Source organism: Elephas maximus, chromosome 2 (assembly GCF_024166365.1).
Source record: "Elephas maximus indicus isolate mEleMax1 chromosome 2, mEleMax1 primary haplotype, whole genome shotgun sequence".
Classification (NCBI taxonomy): domain Eukaryota; kingdom Metazoa; phylum Chordata; class Mammalia; order Proboscidea; family Elephantidae; genus Elephas; species Elephas maximus.
Genome location: NC_064820.1, coordinates 203,080,362 through 203,099,053, shown reverse-complemented (window position 1 = coordinate 203,099,053; position 18,692 = coordinate 203,080,362). Strand labels below are relative to the sequence as shown.

Here is an 18,692-nt window from a genome sequence, read left to right as displayed (position 1 = left end):
GATTTTCAAATGGGTTAGTGACCTCAGGAAAGCTAGGAAGCCCAGGAGTGGACAACCACTGGGTCCAGAGACATAGATGAGGGCCCCTAGAGGGGACAGAGGGGACACAGACAGAGCCCATGAGAACCCTGTGGGTGGGGAGAGGGGAGAAGAGCCCACAGGAGCCTGACAAGGAGCGACCAGGAAGACAAAAGGAGATGAGAGTGTGGTATCGAAAAAAGCTAGTGGGGGGATTGTTTGAAGGAGAGGAGGGCACGGGGTGTGGCTAGCAGCAAAAGAGGGCAAGGATGCAGGTCCCTGCTGAGTGTGGTGACGGGGAGCTCACTGATGCCCGGGGCTCTGCAAGAGGGGGGCAGTAGCCACATTGAGGTTTGCCCAGGAGAGACAGAGAGGGAGGTGGGACAGGAGACCTCAAAAGCTGGTCACCTGCGAAGAAGAGAAGGCCATAGTGAAGATGTAAAGAAGGCCATGGGAGGTGTTTTGGCTCAGATATAGGCAGATACTCACACTTGATAATTGAGTAAGTTCAAGGGCCGATGGGAAAGGGGGAAGAGTGAGTGAACACCGGGCAGGTAGGTGGGCAGCCTGGGCAGTGTGGCAGCAGCTCCTCCTCTCTCTGGCAGCCATCCCCGATGGCTTCAGCATTGAAATAGAGCCATCTGAGGAGCCCCTGGAGGGCCAGGCCGTGCGCCTGAGCTGCCAGGCAGACAACTACACCTATGAGCACTTGCGTTTGTACCGCCTCAACCTGTCCACGCTGCACGACGCTCAGGGAAACCCCCTGCTGCTGGACTGCAAGAACGTGCACCTGTTCGCAACGCCGCTGGACGCCACCTTGGAGGAGGCGGCGCCTGGGGCGAGACACGCTACACTCTGCTTGAGTATCCCCCGCGTGGCGCCTGAGCACGAGGGCGATTACGTGTGCGAGGTGCAGGACCGGCGCAGCCACGACAAACACTGCCACAAGAAGTACCTGTCAGTGCAGGGTGAGGCGAACTGACCCGCCGCGAAGGGCGGGGCCGCGTTCCCTGAGAGCCTTCGCTGCTTTGCCTTTGTCCCCAGCCCTGCACTAGCCTCGGCGGTCCATTAGCGCGCCGGGCTCTGTAGAAGCGTTCCCCATCCCACCGTGGAGGTGCGCAAATCTCTTCACCCCACGCCGGAGGGGCAGGCCCTCCCTTCCACTCTCAAACCCCTGACCCTTCCTTCCGCATCGTGCAGCCGTACCACTCTTGGGCCCCCTCCCTACCCTCTGCCTCATCCTTGGAGGGCAATCTCCCGAGGTGCCCAGCAACTCATCTTAGCTCCTCCTCTACCACCACCTCTCACCTCAGCCCTGGAAGCCCCGCGGCTCACGCAGAACTTGACCGACCTCTTGGTGAACGTGAGTGACTCCCTGGAGATGCTGTGCCCGGTGGCAGGGGCACACGTGCCCAGCATCGTGTGGTACAAAGACGAGAGGCCGCTGGAGGAAGAGTCCGGTAGGGGGTTGGACCCCGGTGAAGGGCGGGGCTTGGAGTCCCAAGACCCACCTGAACTTGAGCTCTGCTCTCTGCCCGCTCCCTATAGGAATCGACCTAGCGGACTCGAACCAGAAGTTGAGCATCCAGCGAGTGCGCGAGGAGGACGCGGGTCGATATCTGTGCAGCGTGTGCAACGCCAAGGGCTGCGTCAATTCCTCGGCCAGCGTGGCGGTGGAAGGTCCGGCCTCAGAGCCCCTCAGCGCCTGCCCGCACCCCCCCCCCCACGCCCCCCGCCTTGGTACCTTCTTGCGGCCACCTCACGCAAGCCGTGCCACCAGAAGGGGCGCTTCCTGCAGTGTGCACCTCCCCCCGCACGTGTGAAAAAACACACATAACGCACTAGTCCTTTTCTGCCCACCCAGGCTCAGAGGATAAAGGTAGCATGGAGATCGTGATACTCATTGGCACCGGGGTCATCGCTGTCTTCTTTTGGGTCCTCCTACTCCTTATTTTCTGTAACATGAGAAGGGTGAGCATTCCTTCCCCTGCTGAGCCCCTTCCCAGCTCCTTATGGGGTCACCCCTTCTCCCCCCACCCTGGCCAGCCCTTAAGGTAAAGAATAAGGTCCCCATCCAGGCTCACGGGGCCCTGGGGTCTCGCCTTGTCCATCTTGCAGCTTCCACTCTCTCTGTGCTGGGCTCTGACACAGCAGGGGTTTTCTGTCTGTCCCTTGATTGAGAGCTCCTAAGTAGGTCCTGTTTGTCCTGGGTGAAGTTTTACCCAGGCCCTGCAGTATGGCCAAATCAATGAACTGTTCCCCTACCCACCCCCAGCCGGCCCACGCAGACATCAAGACCAGTTACCTGTCCATCATCATGGACCCGGGTGAAGTGCCCTTGGAAGAGCAGTGTGAATACCTGTCCTACGATGCCAGCCAGTGGGAGTTCCCCCGAGAGCGGCTGCACCTGGGTGAGGCCAGCCCCTTCCCCGCCCCGCCCTACCCCTCCTGACAGGCAGCTGAAGCTGCCGCGGCAGCGGCAGAGTGCCTAAAATCCCTCCATTCTCAGAACTCGTGCCAGAAGGGGCCGCCAGGCCCCCACCTAGCCTGGCGTGTCCATCTGGGTGTGCGTCCCCAGAACTGTGCCAGGGCTCCCAATTCCCAGGCCCCCAAGGTCACTTCCTGCTGCTCTGAGTAGGGTGGGCCTGTCACACCTGTCAGAGAGGATGCAAGGCCTTCCTGTCTGCTCTCCTCTCTCTTTTCCCGCTCCTGCTCCCCACGCTCTTCCTGTTTGGCAGAGAGGCTCAGACTTTCCTCCCACTCCCAGGAGGCCCTCATGGACTGGTCGCTCCTGCTGCCCACCCCTCTCCACCCTCACTCCTATACAGCTCACCTAGGATCCACTCCCTGCCCCCACAGGGAGAGTCCTCGGCCACGGGGCCTTCGGAAAGGTGGTGGAAGCCTCAGCTTTCGGTATCAACAAGGGCAGCAGTTGTGACACCGTGGCTGTGAAAATGCTGAAAGGTGTGGGGTCAAAGGATGGAAGAGGGCCCTGGCTGGTGATGGGCAGCAGCTCTGTGGTAGGCTAGTGGAGCTGTGCTGCAGGAAGGGAAACTGAGGCTCAGAGCCAGAGAGGCTCACGCAAGGTTCTACAGGGAGTCAGAGCTGGCCCCGGGCTCAGGTCTGGGTAATACGTCCCAATCCCACCCGACTCCCTGCCTTAGAGGAGCCAGCAGGACGTGCTGGGGACCCTGCGCCCCCACCAGCAAGAGCGCAGATCATGCCTTAGCCAGTGGCTGGGGAGGAGCGGCAGCAGGCATTGGGGGCCCCTGCCGGGAGGGCCCCAATACCATCCCAGGTCCCTGTGTCCCCTCCAGAGGGTGCCACAGCCAGCGAGCACCGTGCCCTCATGTCGGAGCTCAAGATCCTCATCCACATCGGTAACCACCTCAACGTGGTCAACCTCCTGGGGGCGTGCACCAAGCCCAACGGTACGGAGTTTTCGGGCAGCCGGGAAAAGGGAGGTAGGGGAAACGACGGGTCGGCGAGGTCTTCCAGGGTGCCCCTGCACTGCTCTGGGTGGGAGGGGCCTGTTGCGCTTAGAATGGGCTGGGGCAGAGCATGGCGGAGCCTGGGCACCGGGCAGGGCGAAGGAGGGGTGGAGGGAGTGGCCGGTGTCAGGTTGGGGGCTTGCTGCTGGAGCCGGCCTGCCCAGCCTGCTGTTGATCACTAAGCGTCCCCCTCCTACCCTACCCTGCCCCAGGCCCCCTCATGGTGATTGTGGAGTTCTGCAAGTACGGCAACCTCTCCAACTTCTTACGCGCCAAACGGGAGACCTTCAACCCTTACGCGGTAGGTGTCTGCCTCCATTCCAGGAGCTCTGTTGGTGATTTCATGGGGGGCCAAGATGGAAGAAACTCTTCTGCTAAAGGGGGTGGAACCGGGGAGGTGGCCACCCTAAGACCCGCTATGCCCCTCTTCAGGAGAAGTCCCCAGAGCAGCAAAGGCGTTTCCAGGCCATGGTGGAGGGTGCGAAGGCTGACCGAAGGAACCAATCCGGAAGCAGCGACAGAGCCCTCCCCGTTCGGCTACTGATCGGCAAGGGCGTGGCAGGACAGGCACCTTCAGTTGGAGACGGTAAGAGGTTGCATTCCCCCACCTTCTGCCCCACCATGTCTGGCTGGCATGGTGATACCTCAAAATCAGGGGACCCTGGGATAAGCTGGCCTGGTGTCCTCCATAGCGGGGCTTACTGTCTAGCCACACACACAAGGCTGCATGTGCAGGTGAAGGATCATGTAATGGGCTCTGCCTTAGAAAGGGAGGACACTTCAGGGACAGTTTTACAGAGACATTTGACTTGAGCATCACAGGGTGAATAGGAGTTTGCCTCACAGATGGGAGCAGTTCAGGTCACAGTAACATGTGCAAAGGCCCAGTGGAGTAATAGACTTTTCTGAGCTCTCGGTGTCCCAGATAAAATAGAGGCTAACATGCTTCTTAGCTGGTGCTGGGGGCCTCAGAGGCTAGGTCAGGAGAGATGCTGTCAGGGATACAGCCCTTGGGGGCTGGGAGATGAAAGTCATGGAGGAGGCCTCTCCTGAGTCCACTTCACTCCTTCATGCAGCAGAGGACCTATGGCTGAGCCCACTGACTATGGAAGACCTGGTCTGCTACAGCTTCCAGGTGGCCCGGGGGATGGAGTTCCTGGCCTCCCGTAAGGTAAGCTGCCTCCTAGAAGGCACTTCTAGGAGGGGGAAGGGTGCAAACCCACCAGTGTGGAAAGATGGGTTCAGTTCTAACTTCACCCGCAAAAAGACCCTGTGGTGGAGCAGTGTCTCCCATTTTACAGAGGAAACAACTGAGCCCAGAGTGTGGAAGTGACTTCCCAAGGTCTCCCAGCTGGCAGAGGGGGATGTGGAGTCAGAGTCTGGGTGACCTCCCAACTGTCTCTGCCATCCCCACAATTCCGTGAGCCCTCTCTGTGGAGAGTCCTGGGGACATACAGACTCAGAGTTGATAACTCTGCTAACCAGGAGCAACACCTTCCCCAAAAGAGCAGGGCTGAGGTGGGCACCCCAGAGCTCCAGGCGTGGACGTCACTGGGTTCCTGCTCTGATGGCCGCCCACCCCACACCTCCCATGCCCCTAGTGCATCCACAGGGACCTGGCTGCTCGGAACATTCTGCTGTCAGAGAGCGATGTGGTGAAGATCTGCGACTTCGGCCTCGCCCGGGATATCTACAAAGACCCGGACTATGTCCGCAAGGGCAGTGTGAGTGCAGGCACTGTGAGAAAGGGAGGTGGAGGTAGCGGGGTAGGTGGGGAGGGGCTGATGCAGGACTCTGCTTTGCCAGGCTTACAGGATCCAGGCCACCTGCCCAGCTGCGGGGGCACTTACTGTCCCCTGGACCCACCTTGGGGCCTGGGGGCCCTGAGCCTGCAGGGGACACGAGTAACCCCACTGAGGGAGCTTGGGGCAGGGAAATGAAATAGGAGTTGACAAGCAGGGACTAAACTTCTCAGATTGGAGCTTGTGTTTTGACCAATGCCTGGGTCCGTTTGATGGACACTGAGTCCTTGGCCTGCCCTGGGGGGTCCTGAACATGCAGTCATGGACCCCATGAGGTGCCAGTCCTGGAGACGGGCTGGCCTGGTGCTTGGGAGGTAGCCTGCCCCTCTCTGGTGGAGCTCTGCAAGGGAGGTGCCTGAATGAGCCTCTAAGGTTGGTCAGGAGTCGGGGATAGGGGAGGGGGTTGGAAGCAGGGAGATGAGCAGGGTGGGTCCAGGCCAGGACAGGCCCTGGCCTCAGCTTTTGTCCTTAACCCTAACTCACAGTGTTTGGAGCATGTGGAGGTGAGGGGGTGAGGGCCAGGTACACATTTACAAGACTGCCCCCCCGCCAGCTGTGAGGAGAATGGCATCAGGGTGAAGGGAAGAGGCAGAGGTCAAGTCCATACAGAGAGAGAGATGGGTGGTAGGGAAGATCCATTGGAAGTGAGAGGCCACAGGAGGGAGGAGGGTCAGGAGCGACCACCAGGCTTCTAGTGAGGGGACAGAGCAGACAGAGTATGTTTGTCAAAGCGGAGCTGCCAGAGGACAAGTGTGTTGGGGGCAGATGGTAAGGGCATGCAAGGCCTGGCCCCACAGGAGCTGGGCTGAGGGTTGGTAGCTGCAGGAGGGGGTAGAGTGTGCCTCAAAAAACCTCAGAGGAAGAGAGGGGCCAGGCAGACCCAGGACAACCGCAGCCATGAAGAAGCCTTCAAGTGAGACCAAAGGTGCCTGCAGAGGGTGGATGGGACGGGGTGCCAGAGTGGGGAGCCACAGAGCAGGGAGACAGAAAGGAGGAGAACAGGGCAGGGCCACCCTGCAGGAGCTGCCAGAACACAGGCAGGGGAGTGACCAAGTCCTGGAGAGACGAAGGCCACCCCAGGTCTCACACTTGCCTCCTACAGGCCCGGCTGCCCCTAAAGTGGATGGCTCCTGAAAGCATCTTCGACAAGGTGTACACCACGCAGAGTGACGTGTGGTCCTTTGGGGTGCTGCTCTGGGAGATCTTCTCTCTGGGTGAGTGCGGCAGCCGGGCTAACTAGCACCCAGCTGTGAGAGTTGGCACAGGCACTCTCAGCTCCAGGGGGCCAGGGTCACCTGCCCCAGCTCCCACACCAGCTGCTCTGATACAGGAACAGGGCAGCAGGGGTGTACACTTGGAGCAAGTGCATAGATCATTCTGAGACACCAAGAGTCCACTCCCCTCCGTGGCCAGGCCCAGGCTCCCAGAGGACTTGGCCTCCAACACGGGCCAGGCCCTGGCACCACCTCTGGAGGGCTGTGTACTGGAGCCTGTGCTGCTGTGTTCACACGGCAGCCCCAGCTTGAAGACAGGCATGCCCAGGACTCGCCATGGGGCTGCAGAGCGGGGGCCATGCCTGGGTCTCCCCCCAGGTCTGTCTCCTACTAGGTGAGCCCCTTCCCTGTACCAGCTTCACACTCCCCACCTGCCACATGGGGATGCTGCTCCTGCCCTCACGGAGCTGGGAAGAGGCCCAGAGGAGATGGGAGTGCTCGTTCGATAAGAACACCAATGTATAAAAGCCACAGCGGACAAGCCCATGGAAGTCCCCAGCTAGTGTGGGGGGAGGCAATGAACAAGTGTCGAAGTAAAAATACCATCAGATGGCAACAATGATAGATGCTGTTACTAAAAATAAAGCAGTCTGAAAAGTACAGGGAGGAGCACTGGTAGCGCAGTGGTTAAACGCTATGCTGCTAACCAAAAGGTCAGTGTTTCAAACCCATCAGCTGCTTTATGGGAGAAAGATGTGGCAGTCTGCTTCTGTAAGATTTACAGCCTTGGAGACCCTATGGGGCAGTTCTACTGTGCCTATAGGGTTACTATAAGTCAAAATCAACTTGATGGCAATGGTTTTTGTTTTTGTTTTTGTTTTTTTGGTTTTAAAGAATACAGGAAGGATGGGCTGCTGTTAAGCCCCAGGGGCCAGGGAAGGGCCCTGGGCAGTGCAAATGGTTGTTAAAACACTTTGGTGCTAACTGAAAGGTTGGGGGTTGTAGTCTACCCAGAGGCACCTCTGAGGAAAAGCCTGGCAATCTACTTCTAAAAAATTAGCCATTGAAAACCCCATGGAGGGATAGTTCCACTCTGACACGTGAGGGGTTGCCAGGAGTTGGAAATGATTCAACAGCAACTGATTTGGAATGAAGGATGGGTAGGTGAAGCAGGGGGCCTGGGAGGAGAGCAGTCCCAGAAAAAAGGGCAGCCAGGCCCACAGCCTTGTGTGTCAGAGGTGGTCAGGGTGCAGAGGAGAGCAGGCGGGGGCTGAGAGGGTGCATCAAGAGATGAGGCTGGAGCGTAGGAGAGGCAGCCAGGCAACCGTTACTATGGCCAGGGTGAGGACTTGGAATTTAAGTCGCATGGGAGCCTGCAGAGTTCTGAGTGAAGGAGAGATGCCAACTGACTAGTGTTTTAAAAGCATCACTCTGGCTGCTGAGTAGGAAATGACCAAGGGAAAAAAAAAAAGTTTTCGAAAACAGAGAGGCCAGTTAGGGCTATTCCAGTGGTTGGCAGAGAGGAGGTGCCTGGGTCAGGGTTGGGAGGGGGGCGGGGGAGAGAGAAGAGGGTATGTTCAGGAGGAAGGAGCTGACAGGACTTAGGAGGGAATGGACTGGGAGGCCAGGGAAGTCTGTCCAAAGAGGGGTCATTGAGGCAAGCAAGGGCTTTCTTGCTGAACTGGCTCAACACTGGCTCCGCCCCCTGATGATCCCAGTAGGTAACCATGTTTGAGCTAATGAGTCCTGCATGCCTACTGTGTGCCAGATGCCTGGCATAGGTACCACAGTCACGTGCACAGCAACTCTAGCAAGTGGGTGCAGCATCCTCTTGTGACCAAGTCAGGAGCCAGAGCTTGGGGAGGGGAAACGACTGGCCCAGGCCAGCTGGGAGCAGCAGGAAGGGCACCCTGCTGTGGGTGAGGGGAGGTGATTGGGCAGCTGGGCTGACCGGTGAGGTGCCTGCTGCCTGCTCACACCCCCATGTCCTGCTGTCAGGGGCCTCCCCATACCCTGGGGTACAGATCAATGAGGAGTTCTGCCAGCGGCTGAAAGATGGCACCAGAATGAGGGCCCCAGAGCTGGCCACTCCTGCCATGTGAGTGTCCCCATGGGACCAGGAGAAGGGGTGGGTTGGGGGGGCCTTCGGCATGCATTCTCTCACTCTCCTCTCCCCTCTACTCATCCACCTAACAACTCTCCTCAGCATCCGCCAGGGGATGCCGACCGTGGAGGCCAGCGCAGATAGCACAGGCCTGGCCACTGCCCTAAAAACACACAGACCACCATGAAACCAGGGCTGTGATGGGCACCGAGAGGGGACACCAAGGGAGCAGCCAGTGATCAGGGAAGGTGTCCCCAAGGAGAGACACTGAACTGAGTGGAGGAAGGGAACCCAAGGCAGGAAGGACAGTGTGGGCCTGAGCCTGGAGGTGGAAGGGAACAGGGCAGGTCAGGGTGGCTGGGGTGGGTCTGCTGGTGGAGGGGCAACGGGGCATGCTCAGACCACAGTCCTACACCACACTGTACCCCACAGACGCCGCGTCATGCTAAGCTGCTGGTCTGGAGACCCCAAGGCCAGGCCTGCATTCTCTGAGCTGGTGGAGATCCTGGGGGATCTGCTGCAGGGCAGAGGACAACAGGTGAGCCCCTCCTCCCTGTCCTGCTGCAGCCTCTGGTCCTTTCTCCTGGGCCTCCCTCCTGTCCAGCAGGGCCCTGGCCTGCCCCCACCTGACCGCCCCCCCACCCCGAGTCCTGTGTTCAGCCCTGTCAGTCCTGCATGGCTCTCAGCTACCAGGTGAAAGTTTGTGCAGAGCCAGTCTCCAGGCACCTGGGCCTGCTTTCCAGTGCCCACTGCCTGCGCCCCCACCTCCACACCCCAGCTATTCGAGCTGGAGACACAGGCATCTTCCTGTTGAGCACACACCCACCAGCGCCTTGCTGGCCATCACGTGGATGGTCAGAGCCTGCTGTCCTTGCCCACGGGGAGCTCCAGGCCACTATAAACAGCATCACGGTGACTGTGGGGATGCTATGCTTCTCCCATTTCTGTGCTGGTTTCTCACTGGGCCTGCAAAGCAGACCCTCACCTCCCCAGCATCATAATCATGAAAACTCCCTCATCTCCCTCACTGCACCTCAGGCCCACTCTACTCTTTGTACCCATCAAGCACACAGGCCCTTGTCCTCTGTGTCCTAGCGTATTTCCCTCACACATGGTGTTCCTTGATGGCAGGGAACAAAGCCAGCTCAGGGCCCAGCTCACGACCAGCACCAGGGACCATCCGTGGACACAGTGGGGGATAGAGGAGAGAGCTATGAGCAGCCTGCTGCCCAGCCTCCCAGGGGCTGGGGACAGGCACTTTGGGTTCAGTTCTGCCCCAGGATGAAGAGCGTGGGAAGCATTCACATTGGCTCCTGAGGCTGCAGGGACAGCTGAGGACCCTGGACTGAGGGCACTGTGGCTGGGTCCTGGCCTGCCCCCAACCCCCTGAAGGGTGCCTTCTTCATGCATAAAATGGAGAGCTGTTGTGAGAATTTTGGGAGACTGGCACACAGCAGGAGTTCCTGAGTGGCGCAAATGGTTAACGCTCTCGGCTGCTAACCAAAAGTTTGAATGCTCAAACCCACCCAGAGGTGCCTCAGAAGAAAGACCTGCTGATCTACCTCCAAAAAGTCAGCCATTAAAAACTCTCTGGAGTCCAATTCTCCTCTGACACACATGGGGTCACCATGAGTGTAACCCACTTAATAGCAGCTGGTTTTACTAGCAGCACGCAGCCAGCCTTCATCAACCTTGAGGTGCCACGTGTCGCGAGAGCTGCAGTGTACCAGCCTCTGGGTGGGAATCTCGCTCAGACCTCAGGACGTTCAAGGCACCACCACAGTTAGAGCCCACTTCTCAAGGAAGGAACCATGCAGTCCAACGCAGGGCCCGCCAGGGAGGGTGTGCGTGATGTCTGACCCCAGATGCCTGTCCTGTCCCTGCCAGGAAGAGGAGGACTTCATGCCCCCACGGGGCTCCCAGAGTTCTGAGGAGGGCAGCTTCCTGCAGGCGTCCACCACAGCGCTGCATGTCGTCGCCGGCACCGACTCCAAGTGCAGCCCGCCCAGCCTGAACCGCCACAGCCTGGCCGCCAGGTCAGCTGCCCTTCAGGGCCCAGGAGTGGGGTGGGGTGGGGATCGGGCAGGGAAGCAGCTTGGACATGGTATATTTTATCCTCATAAGTCATCAAGGAAAAGCAAATTTTAGAGACATGAGGGACTGTTACAGACCAACTAACATAGCAGAGTCATTGTAAATGGCTGAACTGGGTGTGGGTAAAGCCGCGGCGGGCCTCGGTGTGGCCACTCTCCTTCCACACTCTTCCCAGCAGTGGACTCATGAGGCTTTATCCCTCTGGTATAGGAGAGGCTCTGGGCAGGGAGGGACATGACCACCATATGGAGGTGGAGCCTGGGGAGGGGTACCAATCCTCATGCCCCAGGCTCAAGGTTCTTCCTGAAAGAAAAGAGGGTAGAAGGAGAGGTAGAGAGGACTCTCAGGAGGGTTACTGAGGTGTGTTTCTCCAGCACTTTCCATTTTATCTCCACAGATACTACAATTGCGTGTCCTTTCCTGGGTGCCTGGCTAGAGGAACTCAGACCCAGGGTCCCTCCAGGATGAAAACGTTCGAAGAATTTCCCATGACCCCAACAACCTACAAAGCCTTGGTGGTGAGCTCCCTGGTGATAACTGGGAAGAGGGGAGCTGTGGTCTTCAGGTCAGGGCTGTCTCTCTGGGTGGAGGTGACGGGCAGTCAGGAACTCTGAAGCAAGTGGCAGAAACCAACTCATTCTCACTCCAGCGGAAAACAGAGCCCATTGTCCCTGAAGATGTCAAGTCCAGGACGAGCCTCAGGCATGTCTGGATCTGGGAGCTCACAAGACGCTTCTGTCCCTCAGCTGCTTTCCCCTGTGTTATCACTGCCATCACTCCCAACCCGGCTCTCGCCCCACAGCCTAGAAACCCCATAGAAAGGCAGCTTCTCTATCCCAGTGGCTCTCAGTGGATTAGCCTGAGTCACGGGCCCCATTTGGTGGCGGTCGGTGCACCAAGCCACATTGCCTGTGGTAGGGGACCGTGTCACTAAAGAGGAGGCTGGGGTGCCCAGGACAGGAAAACACAGGTGTCCGTTCAGGTGATGACACCTGTATTCTCAGATGCAGGTAAACAGTTTGAACAATGTGCTCCCTGAAGCTGGTCCTAGTGTCTCCCTTTTGTCAAAGAGGAGGCTGTGCCCCCCAAACATGAATTCCAGCAGCATGCACCCAGGATTCGAGCCCCAGCCTCCCAGGCCAGCCTCCCTCCCAGATGAAGGGCCGTGGGTTCTGGGTCCTGGTCAGTAAATGCTGAGCCCGTGGGAGGCCCTGGGGGTAGCAGAGGAACAACAGGAGGCCTGGATCAGAGCCAGGTTGGCCCAAGTTCCTGTTTCCAGGGCCAGAGGATGACTGCAGAGGGCCCCAAGCGCTGAAAAGATTGCAGGCCCCACTTGTGTAATTGCAGATAAAAACCACACCAAACCACAATCTAAGGGTAGCAAAGCCCCACTAAAGTTCAAATATTGTCCCCATTTTCTCTTGGTGCTTCTGCTTTAACCATACCCTGAGCGCATGCTTGACCACCTGTGGGCCCCCAGTGTGGGGCATCTCAGCTTTTCTACCTCCCAAGCGTGGACCAGGCATTACCCCCCAGAACCTGTTTCTCGCTCTGTGGATTGGGGTATGTGACCCCTCTTCCGCAGGCTCTGCCCAGGTTCTCCATCAATTCCCAGGGGGCCGGGGGCATTAAGTCAGCAGATATACAGGTTCATGTGTCCCTTCCGGCTGGAGATAGCTGCCCCTCAGAAGGGTCTAGGGCAGCACACAGCTCTAGACTTGCTCTTTCTGCACAGGATAACCAGACAGACAGTGGGATGGTGCTGGCGTCTGAGGAGTTTGAGCGGATAGAGAACAGACATAGACAAGAAGGTAGCTTCAGGTAAGGTGTCTTAGTGTCCTGGGATGGCTGTAACAAAGTACCATAAACTGGGTGACTTTTCAAAACGGAAATTTATTGTTTCACAGTTCTATAGACTAGGAGTCCAGTTGGCAGGCCTGTGCTGTCTCTGTCTGCTCTAGGGGAAGATCCTTCCAGCTTCTGATAGCTCCAGGTGTTCCTGACTTATAGATAGATCTTCACATGGTCATCTTTGCCCTGTGTCTCTGTACCTCTGTGTCTCTTCTTTTATAAGGATACAACTCAGATGAGATTAAGACCCAGCCTACCTAGTATTACCTCATGTTAACTGATAGCATCTTCAAAGACCCTGTTTCCTAACAAGGTCACATTCACAGGTACCAAGGATTAGGACTTCAGCATATCTATTTGAGAGACATAATTCAATCCATAACATAAAGCCTTCTGGAGCCTTCTCCTCTGTAAGAATGGCACTGACTGGGGCTGTCCACCCCAGAGGGGTCTCAACAGGGGCTGGTAGCCCTGGGGGCTGAAAGCAGTGCCTGGTGAGAGAGGCTGGTTCTCTCTTAGTCAGAACATTTCATGGCTTCCCACTACCTTTTTATGTATTCAAGGCAAACCACTCTGAGACTTCAGGCCTTCGGCAATCCATCCTCTCAAACACATCCCCACTCCCCTGTCACCGTTCTGGCCCAGCAGCACATGCACAAGCTGGTTCCTGACACCTCCCTTTTAGGCTCCCACTTTCAAGCCTGTGTTCAATTATCAGATGCTCCGATGCCACCTCTTTGTGGAACCATGTGTGATCCGCCATCCTCAGTGTACACATACTGCCCCCGCCCAGCCAGGGAGAGTCCAACCCATCCCCTGACCCCCAGCACTTAGCCTGACGGCCACAGGAGTCAGGCAGATAATATAACCTGGAGCTGGCAGGGATCATATTTTAAGAATACAGTTACAGAGAAGTACTCGTGTTTGCCTATACAGAGAGTGACCCCGTGTATAGGGTGAGCTCCATTTGCCCAACAAGAAGATACCAAAAAATTTAAACTTCTAAAGGTACAGATCAAATAGTTAAATATCTACTTAAAATATTTTCTTTATTAATTATTTACACATACCTGTTTAAATGACATGGCCTATGGCATTATACAAAACATCACTCTTTTCCACTTTCTTCAAGGAATTACTTCATTTAGACCATTCACTTGCACCTTGGGCATCAGTGTCTTTGTCAAGAGCCACGTTTTGGATCATCTGACACAGTTTTCACTTTTACCTAACCTGTTTTTGAGTCAGTATATGCTGTTGTCACTGAAAATTTTACCCCAAAGTACAGGTATATTTATTTGCATAATATTATTTAAAAAAAAAAAATTTTTTATAAAAACCCAAATCTGTTGCCATCAAGTCAATTCTGATTCATAGTGACCCTATAGGACAGGATAGAACTGTCCCATAGGGTTTCCAAGAAGTGGCTGGTGGATTTGAACTGCCGACCTTTTGGTTAGCAGCCTGAGCTGTTAACCACTGTGCCAGCAGGGCTCCAACATTAAAATAGTTGATGTCATTTTCCACATTTCTTGTGGGTGTATTTATGACGTCTACACCTTAACCAATCATTTGATTACCTTTTATACCAGCCTAAAAACGGTGTGTTTGCAGCACCATTAACACTGGCAGTTGTGGGATCAACCCAGAAATAATTTCTGCATCTGTGTTTTGTGTCCTTGCCTCCCTTCTTTTCTTTTTTCCTCTAATTGATTCTGCCAGATAACTTCTATTAGTAACCTAGTTTTGAAAAATTAATGTTAGTTGCATTGACAGAGTAGATTTTGGTTAATGGTTCTTTATCAAGCAGTATTTTATCATTCAAAAGAAAGTAAGTAAAAAGGGTAAACAGCTGCTTAAATTCAAATCTTCACACATCTTCTTAAAAATGACTCAGATCATCAAGGATATCAAATAAAGTCATTCATAACCCATGCCTATAGTGTAACCAGGAGCCCTAGTGGCACAGTGCGTAAGAGCTTGGCTGCAAACCAAAAGTTCAACAGTTGGAACCCACCAGTCGCTCTTTGGAAACCCTATAGGGCAGTCGGAATTGACTCTATGGCAATGGATTTGGTTTTTTTTTAATAGTGTAACCAGGAGACACTTCAGTGTGTGTGTGAGTAGAAACTAAAAACTCAAGACTGGCAGAGAACAAGCATCAGATGGAGACTCTCCAGCAAGAGGAGAATGAGGCAAGGTCCTTGGGACAACAGCCATATAGACTGGGGAAGATAATGGAGATGGCTGGGGAGATAATGCCTCCAGGAGGAAAGTTTGAGGCACAAGCAGTACCTGTCTTGTGAAGGCAGTGCTTCTGAACAGACAGTGAATAAGAAGAAGGTGCTGCACCTCAGATACTGGGGGATGAAAGAAAAGAAGAAACTGTCCTTTGGGAAGCAAGATAGTATCAAGAATTCAGAAGAAGACAGACACACGAGGGATCCATTCATTACAAAAACTGCACTTTAGGGGCAACAAAAGGTACTCTTCTCAGCAGTTTGCTTGGCAGGTGCATTCTTGTGGAATGGTCTCCAAACAGTTACAAAGACAGAATGTGCCTTGGAGAAGTCTGCAAGAGGGGGAGAATAGAGTATGCCAAGTCTCTTCCTATCCCCTGATAACTGTTCATCGCATGGGGAGTTAACTCGTCTTCACTTCCAGGTTGCATTATTCAGCCCTTTTGGTGGCCACCCAGGATGCCAGAAACTGCCACCTGTAGCATGGTGCTTTGTCTAAATCTGTTGGAGAAAGGAGGATCTGTAAACTCTGGGCTGTGGTTGGTCAACATGGTGGCATGGCAGTAGCCAATGAGAGGGCCCAGTGCTCCCTAGGTGACTGGTTGACCCCTGGTGGTGATACAATATGGGACATGAATGGAGCTTTTGGAAAAAGGATGCAGTCAAGGGATTGTGAAGTGTACTAAAGATGTGGGTCTGATACTCCTGAATGAAGAAACCTAGGGAGCCACCGAAGTTTCTACCCCTTTCCATAAGATACTCTGCAATTCCTGGTAAATTCCAGCATGAATAATCATAAACAGAAAAAATAAGCACTATCCATACAAAGTCATTATAAAAATAAAACAGAAAATTAGAATTAAAACTTTTCATTAGATGTAAACATTCAAAAAGGAGGAGGAGGAGGAAGAGAAAAAGAAGAAAAGGGAATACAACACTCCAAGATGAATTAAACATAGAATTAATCAGACCAGGGTGCCCAAGGAAAATAGATATGACCAGACTTACAGTAGAGGACACAGAGGATAGACATGAAAAGCGTCAAGAAAATGAAACTTAAATAGAGTTGAGAGGCGGGGCCAAGATAGCGGAATAGTCAAATGCTTCCACAGATCCCTCTTACAACAAAGACCCAAGAAGACAAGTGAAATGATTATATTTATGATAAGCTTGGATCCCTGAACATCAAACGCAAAGTTAGAAGGCAGACTGAATGGCAGAAGGAGGGAGAGGTGGCTCAAAAGCAGAGAGAAGTTAAAGGACCTGAATCACTGGGAATCCGCAGGCACCATTCCCTGGAGCGAGGGCAGTGGGGGTGGTAGTAGTGTTCCAGACATGGTTTCCTTAGGGAGAGACAGTCACAAGCCTACTCACACCTCCGGAACCAGAGAAAACGGTGCTCTCAGCAAAAGCTAAGTACTTTTATTTTACCATGCCCCCAGCTCTGAAGCCAGCTTCAGTGGCTGTCAGTTTCCCTGGGCCTAGGATAGGCTCTGCTGTGTGCCCTGGGCCATTCTCCCAGCCATGGAGAAGGAATAAATTCACAACTGGGGGAAAAGATAATCTGCCAACTCTAATAAGCTGGGGAGCTCAGGACAGAAGCGGCTGCATGGACCTGTGTGAGCCTATTTCAGGACAATAGGCCCTTGTTGGCTGACTGGAACTGTTTCAGCTATGCAGTGGAGAGGTGGGTGTTTGATGTTTGACATCACTTTGTCTGTTAAACAGGGTCCTCATCTACCCACATCAGGTGGCTCCACACATATCACCTAGCCATCCACAACAGGGATCCAAGGATAAGTGGTACCTCCCAGTCCTTACAACCAAAAGCATGGGCTGTCCATGGCCATCTGCAGGACCCACCCACCTGTGCACAGGGAAGCACTTTCCTCACAGACACTTGGAGGATGGTTGTCAGCCCCCTGCCTTGCTCAGAGGGTGACGCTCTGCTGCAACGAGATACCTGTATCTACACCAATCACCCCTGCCCCTCTAAGACTGTAGGACAGAGCCTGTACCACACACTTGATGACCAACTACCTGGACACTGAACTGAATCCATACAAGAAAAGCGAATGGACTCCTAGGCTCATATACATGATAACAGCTCTAGCCATCTGGTGATAGGACGTCAGAGCTTCAAAGGAAAAATAAGCTAGCTCACTCAAGCAGCCTATTTGGGCACATCAAAACAAAACAAAGCAAGAAGCTAGGATACAGTAAGCAAACATAAAATAAACTAATACAATAACTTACAGATGGCTCAGACAACAGTCAATATCAAATCACATAAAGAAGCAGATTATGATCCCTTCAACGAGCTCTCAAAACAAAGAATCAAGGAATCTTCAGGATGAAGGTGCCTTCCTGGAATTACCAGATGCAGAATACAAAAGAATAATATATAGAACTCCTCAAGACATCAGGAATGAGATCAAGAAGGACATCAGGCAAAACACAGAGCAAGCCAAGGAACACACAGATAAAGTGGTTGAAGAAATTTAAAAAATTATTTAAGAACATAATGAAACATTTAATAAGCTGCAAGAATCCACAGAGAGACAGCAATCAGAAATTCAGAAGATTAACAATAAAATCACGGAATTAGACAACTCAATAGAAAGTCAGAGAAGCAGAATTGAGGAAGTAGAAGGGAGAATTACCGAGATTGAAGATAAAACACTTGGCACCAATATATTAAAAGAAAAATAATATAAAATAATTTAAAAAAAAAGAAGAAACCCTAAGAATCATGTGGGACTCTATCAAGAGAAATAACCTATGAATGATTGAAGTACCAGAACAGGGAGAGATAACAGAAAATACAGACAGAATTGTTGAAAATTTGTTGGCAAAAAACTTCCCTGATATCGTGAAAGATGAGAATATATCTATCCGAGGTGTTCATCGAAGTCCACATAAGGCAGACCTCAAAAGAAAGTCATCAAAACATATTATAATCAAATTTGCCAAAACCAAAGATAAAGAGAGAATTTTAAGAGAACCTAGGGATAAATGAAAAATCACCTACAAAGGAGAGTCAATAAGAATAAGCTCAAACTACTTGGCAGAAACCATGCAAGCAAGAAGGCAATGGGATGATTTATATAAAAAACTGAAGGAAAAAAATTGGATATATGACGTAAGAATCATATATCCAGTAAAACTGTCTCTCAAATATGAAGGCGAAATTAAGACATTTCCAGATAAACAGAAATTTACAGAATTCGTAAAAACCAAACCAAACCTACAAGAAATACTAAAGGGAGTTCTATGGTTAGAAAATCAATAATATCAGATATCAACCCAAGACTAGAACACAGGACAGAGCAACCAGATTTCAACCCTGATAGACAAATTACAAAAATAAATCAAGATTAAAAAAATGCTCAAAACAGGGAAACAGCAATGTCATTGTGTAAAAGAAGAGAACATTAAAACAATAAAGAGGGACTAAGAAATGTAGTCATAGATCTTTCATATGGAGAGGAAGTCAAGGCGATATAAAGAAATAAAAGTTTGGTTTAAACTTACAAAAATAGAGGTAAATATTAAGGTAACCACAAAGGAGACTAACAACCCTACTCATCAAAGTAAAATACAAGAAAAAAATAAAGACTCAGCAGAAATAGAACAACAATGAATAAGAGGAAAAGACAATATATACAGATAAACTACTCAGCACAGAAAAGTGGGAAAAAGAAACTGTGAACAACACACAGAAAAAGACATCAAAATGACAGCACTAAACTCATAACCACCACCACAAACTCATACCTGTCCATAACTACACTGAATGTAAATGGACTAAATAACACCAATAAAGAAACAGTGGCAGAATGGATTAAAAAACACTATCCGTTTATATGCTGCCTACA

General features: G+C 52.8%; 1 protein-coding gene across 2 annotated transcripts in view; it reads left to right on the top strand.

The window, feature by feature from the left end:
- Nucleotides 1-18,692, top strand: part of FLT4 (fms related receptor tyrosine kinase 4) — a 51,280-nt gene that overhangs the window by 26,983 nt on the left and 5,605 nt on the right. The window contains exons 13-29 of one of the 2 annotated variants that reach the window (XM_049874566.1): nt 624-986; nt 1,332-1,478; nt 1,567-1,698; nt 1,883-1,989; nt 2,294-2,429; nt 2,878-2,982; nt 3,336-3,449; nt 3,722-3,810; nt 3,942-4,095; nt 4,586-4,680; nt 5,111-5,233; nt 6,414-6,525; nt 8,524-8,623; nt 9,062-9,167; nt 10,517-10,665; nt 11,121-11,241; nt 12,459-12,544. In XM_049874566.1, coding sequence (XP_049730523.1) covers nt 624-986; nt 1,332-1,478; nt 1,567-1,698; nt 1,883-1,989; nt 2,294-2,429; nt 2,878-2,982; nt 3,336-3,449; nt 3,722-3,810; nt 3,942-4,095; nt 4,586-4,680; nt 5,111-5,233; nt 6,414-6,525; nt 8,524-8,623; nt 9,062-9,167; nt 10,517-10,665; nt 11,121-11,241; nt 12,459-12,544 — 2,239 coding nt within the window. The remainder of the gene's footprint in view (nt 1-623; nt 987-1,331; nt 1,479-1,566; nt 1,699-1,882; nt 1,990-2,293; nt 2,430-2,877; nt 2,983-3,335; nt 3,450-3,721; nt 3,811-3,941; nt 4,096-4,585; nt 4,681-5,110; nt 5,234-6,413; nt 6,526-8,523; nt 8,624-9,061; nt 9,168-10,516; nt 10,666-11,120; nt 11,242-12,458; nt 12,545-18,692) is intronic. The other variant, XM_049874567.1, reaches the window with a different exon arrangement.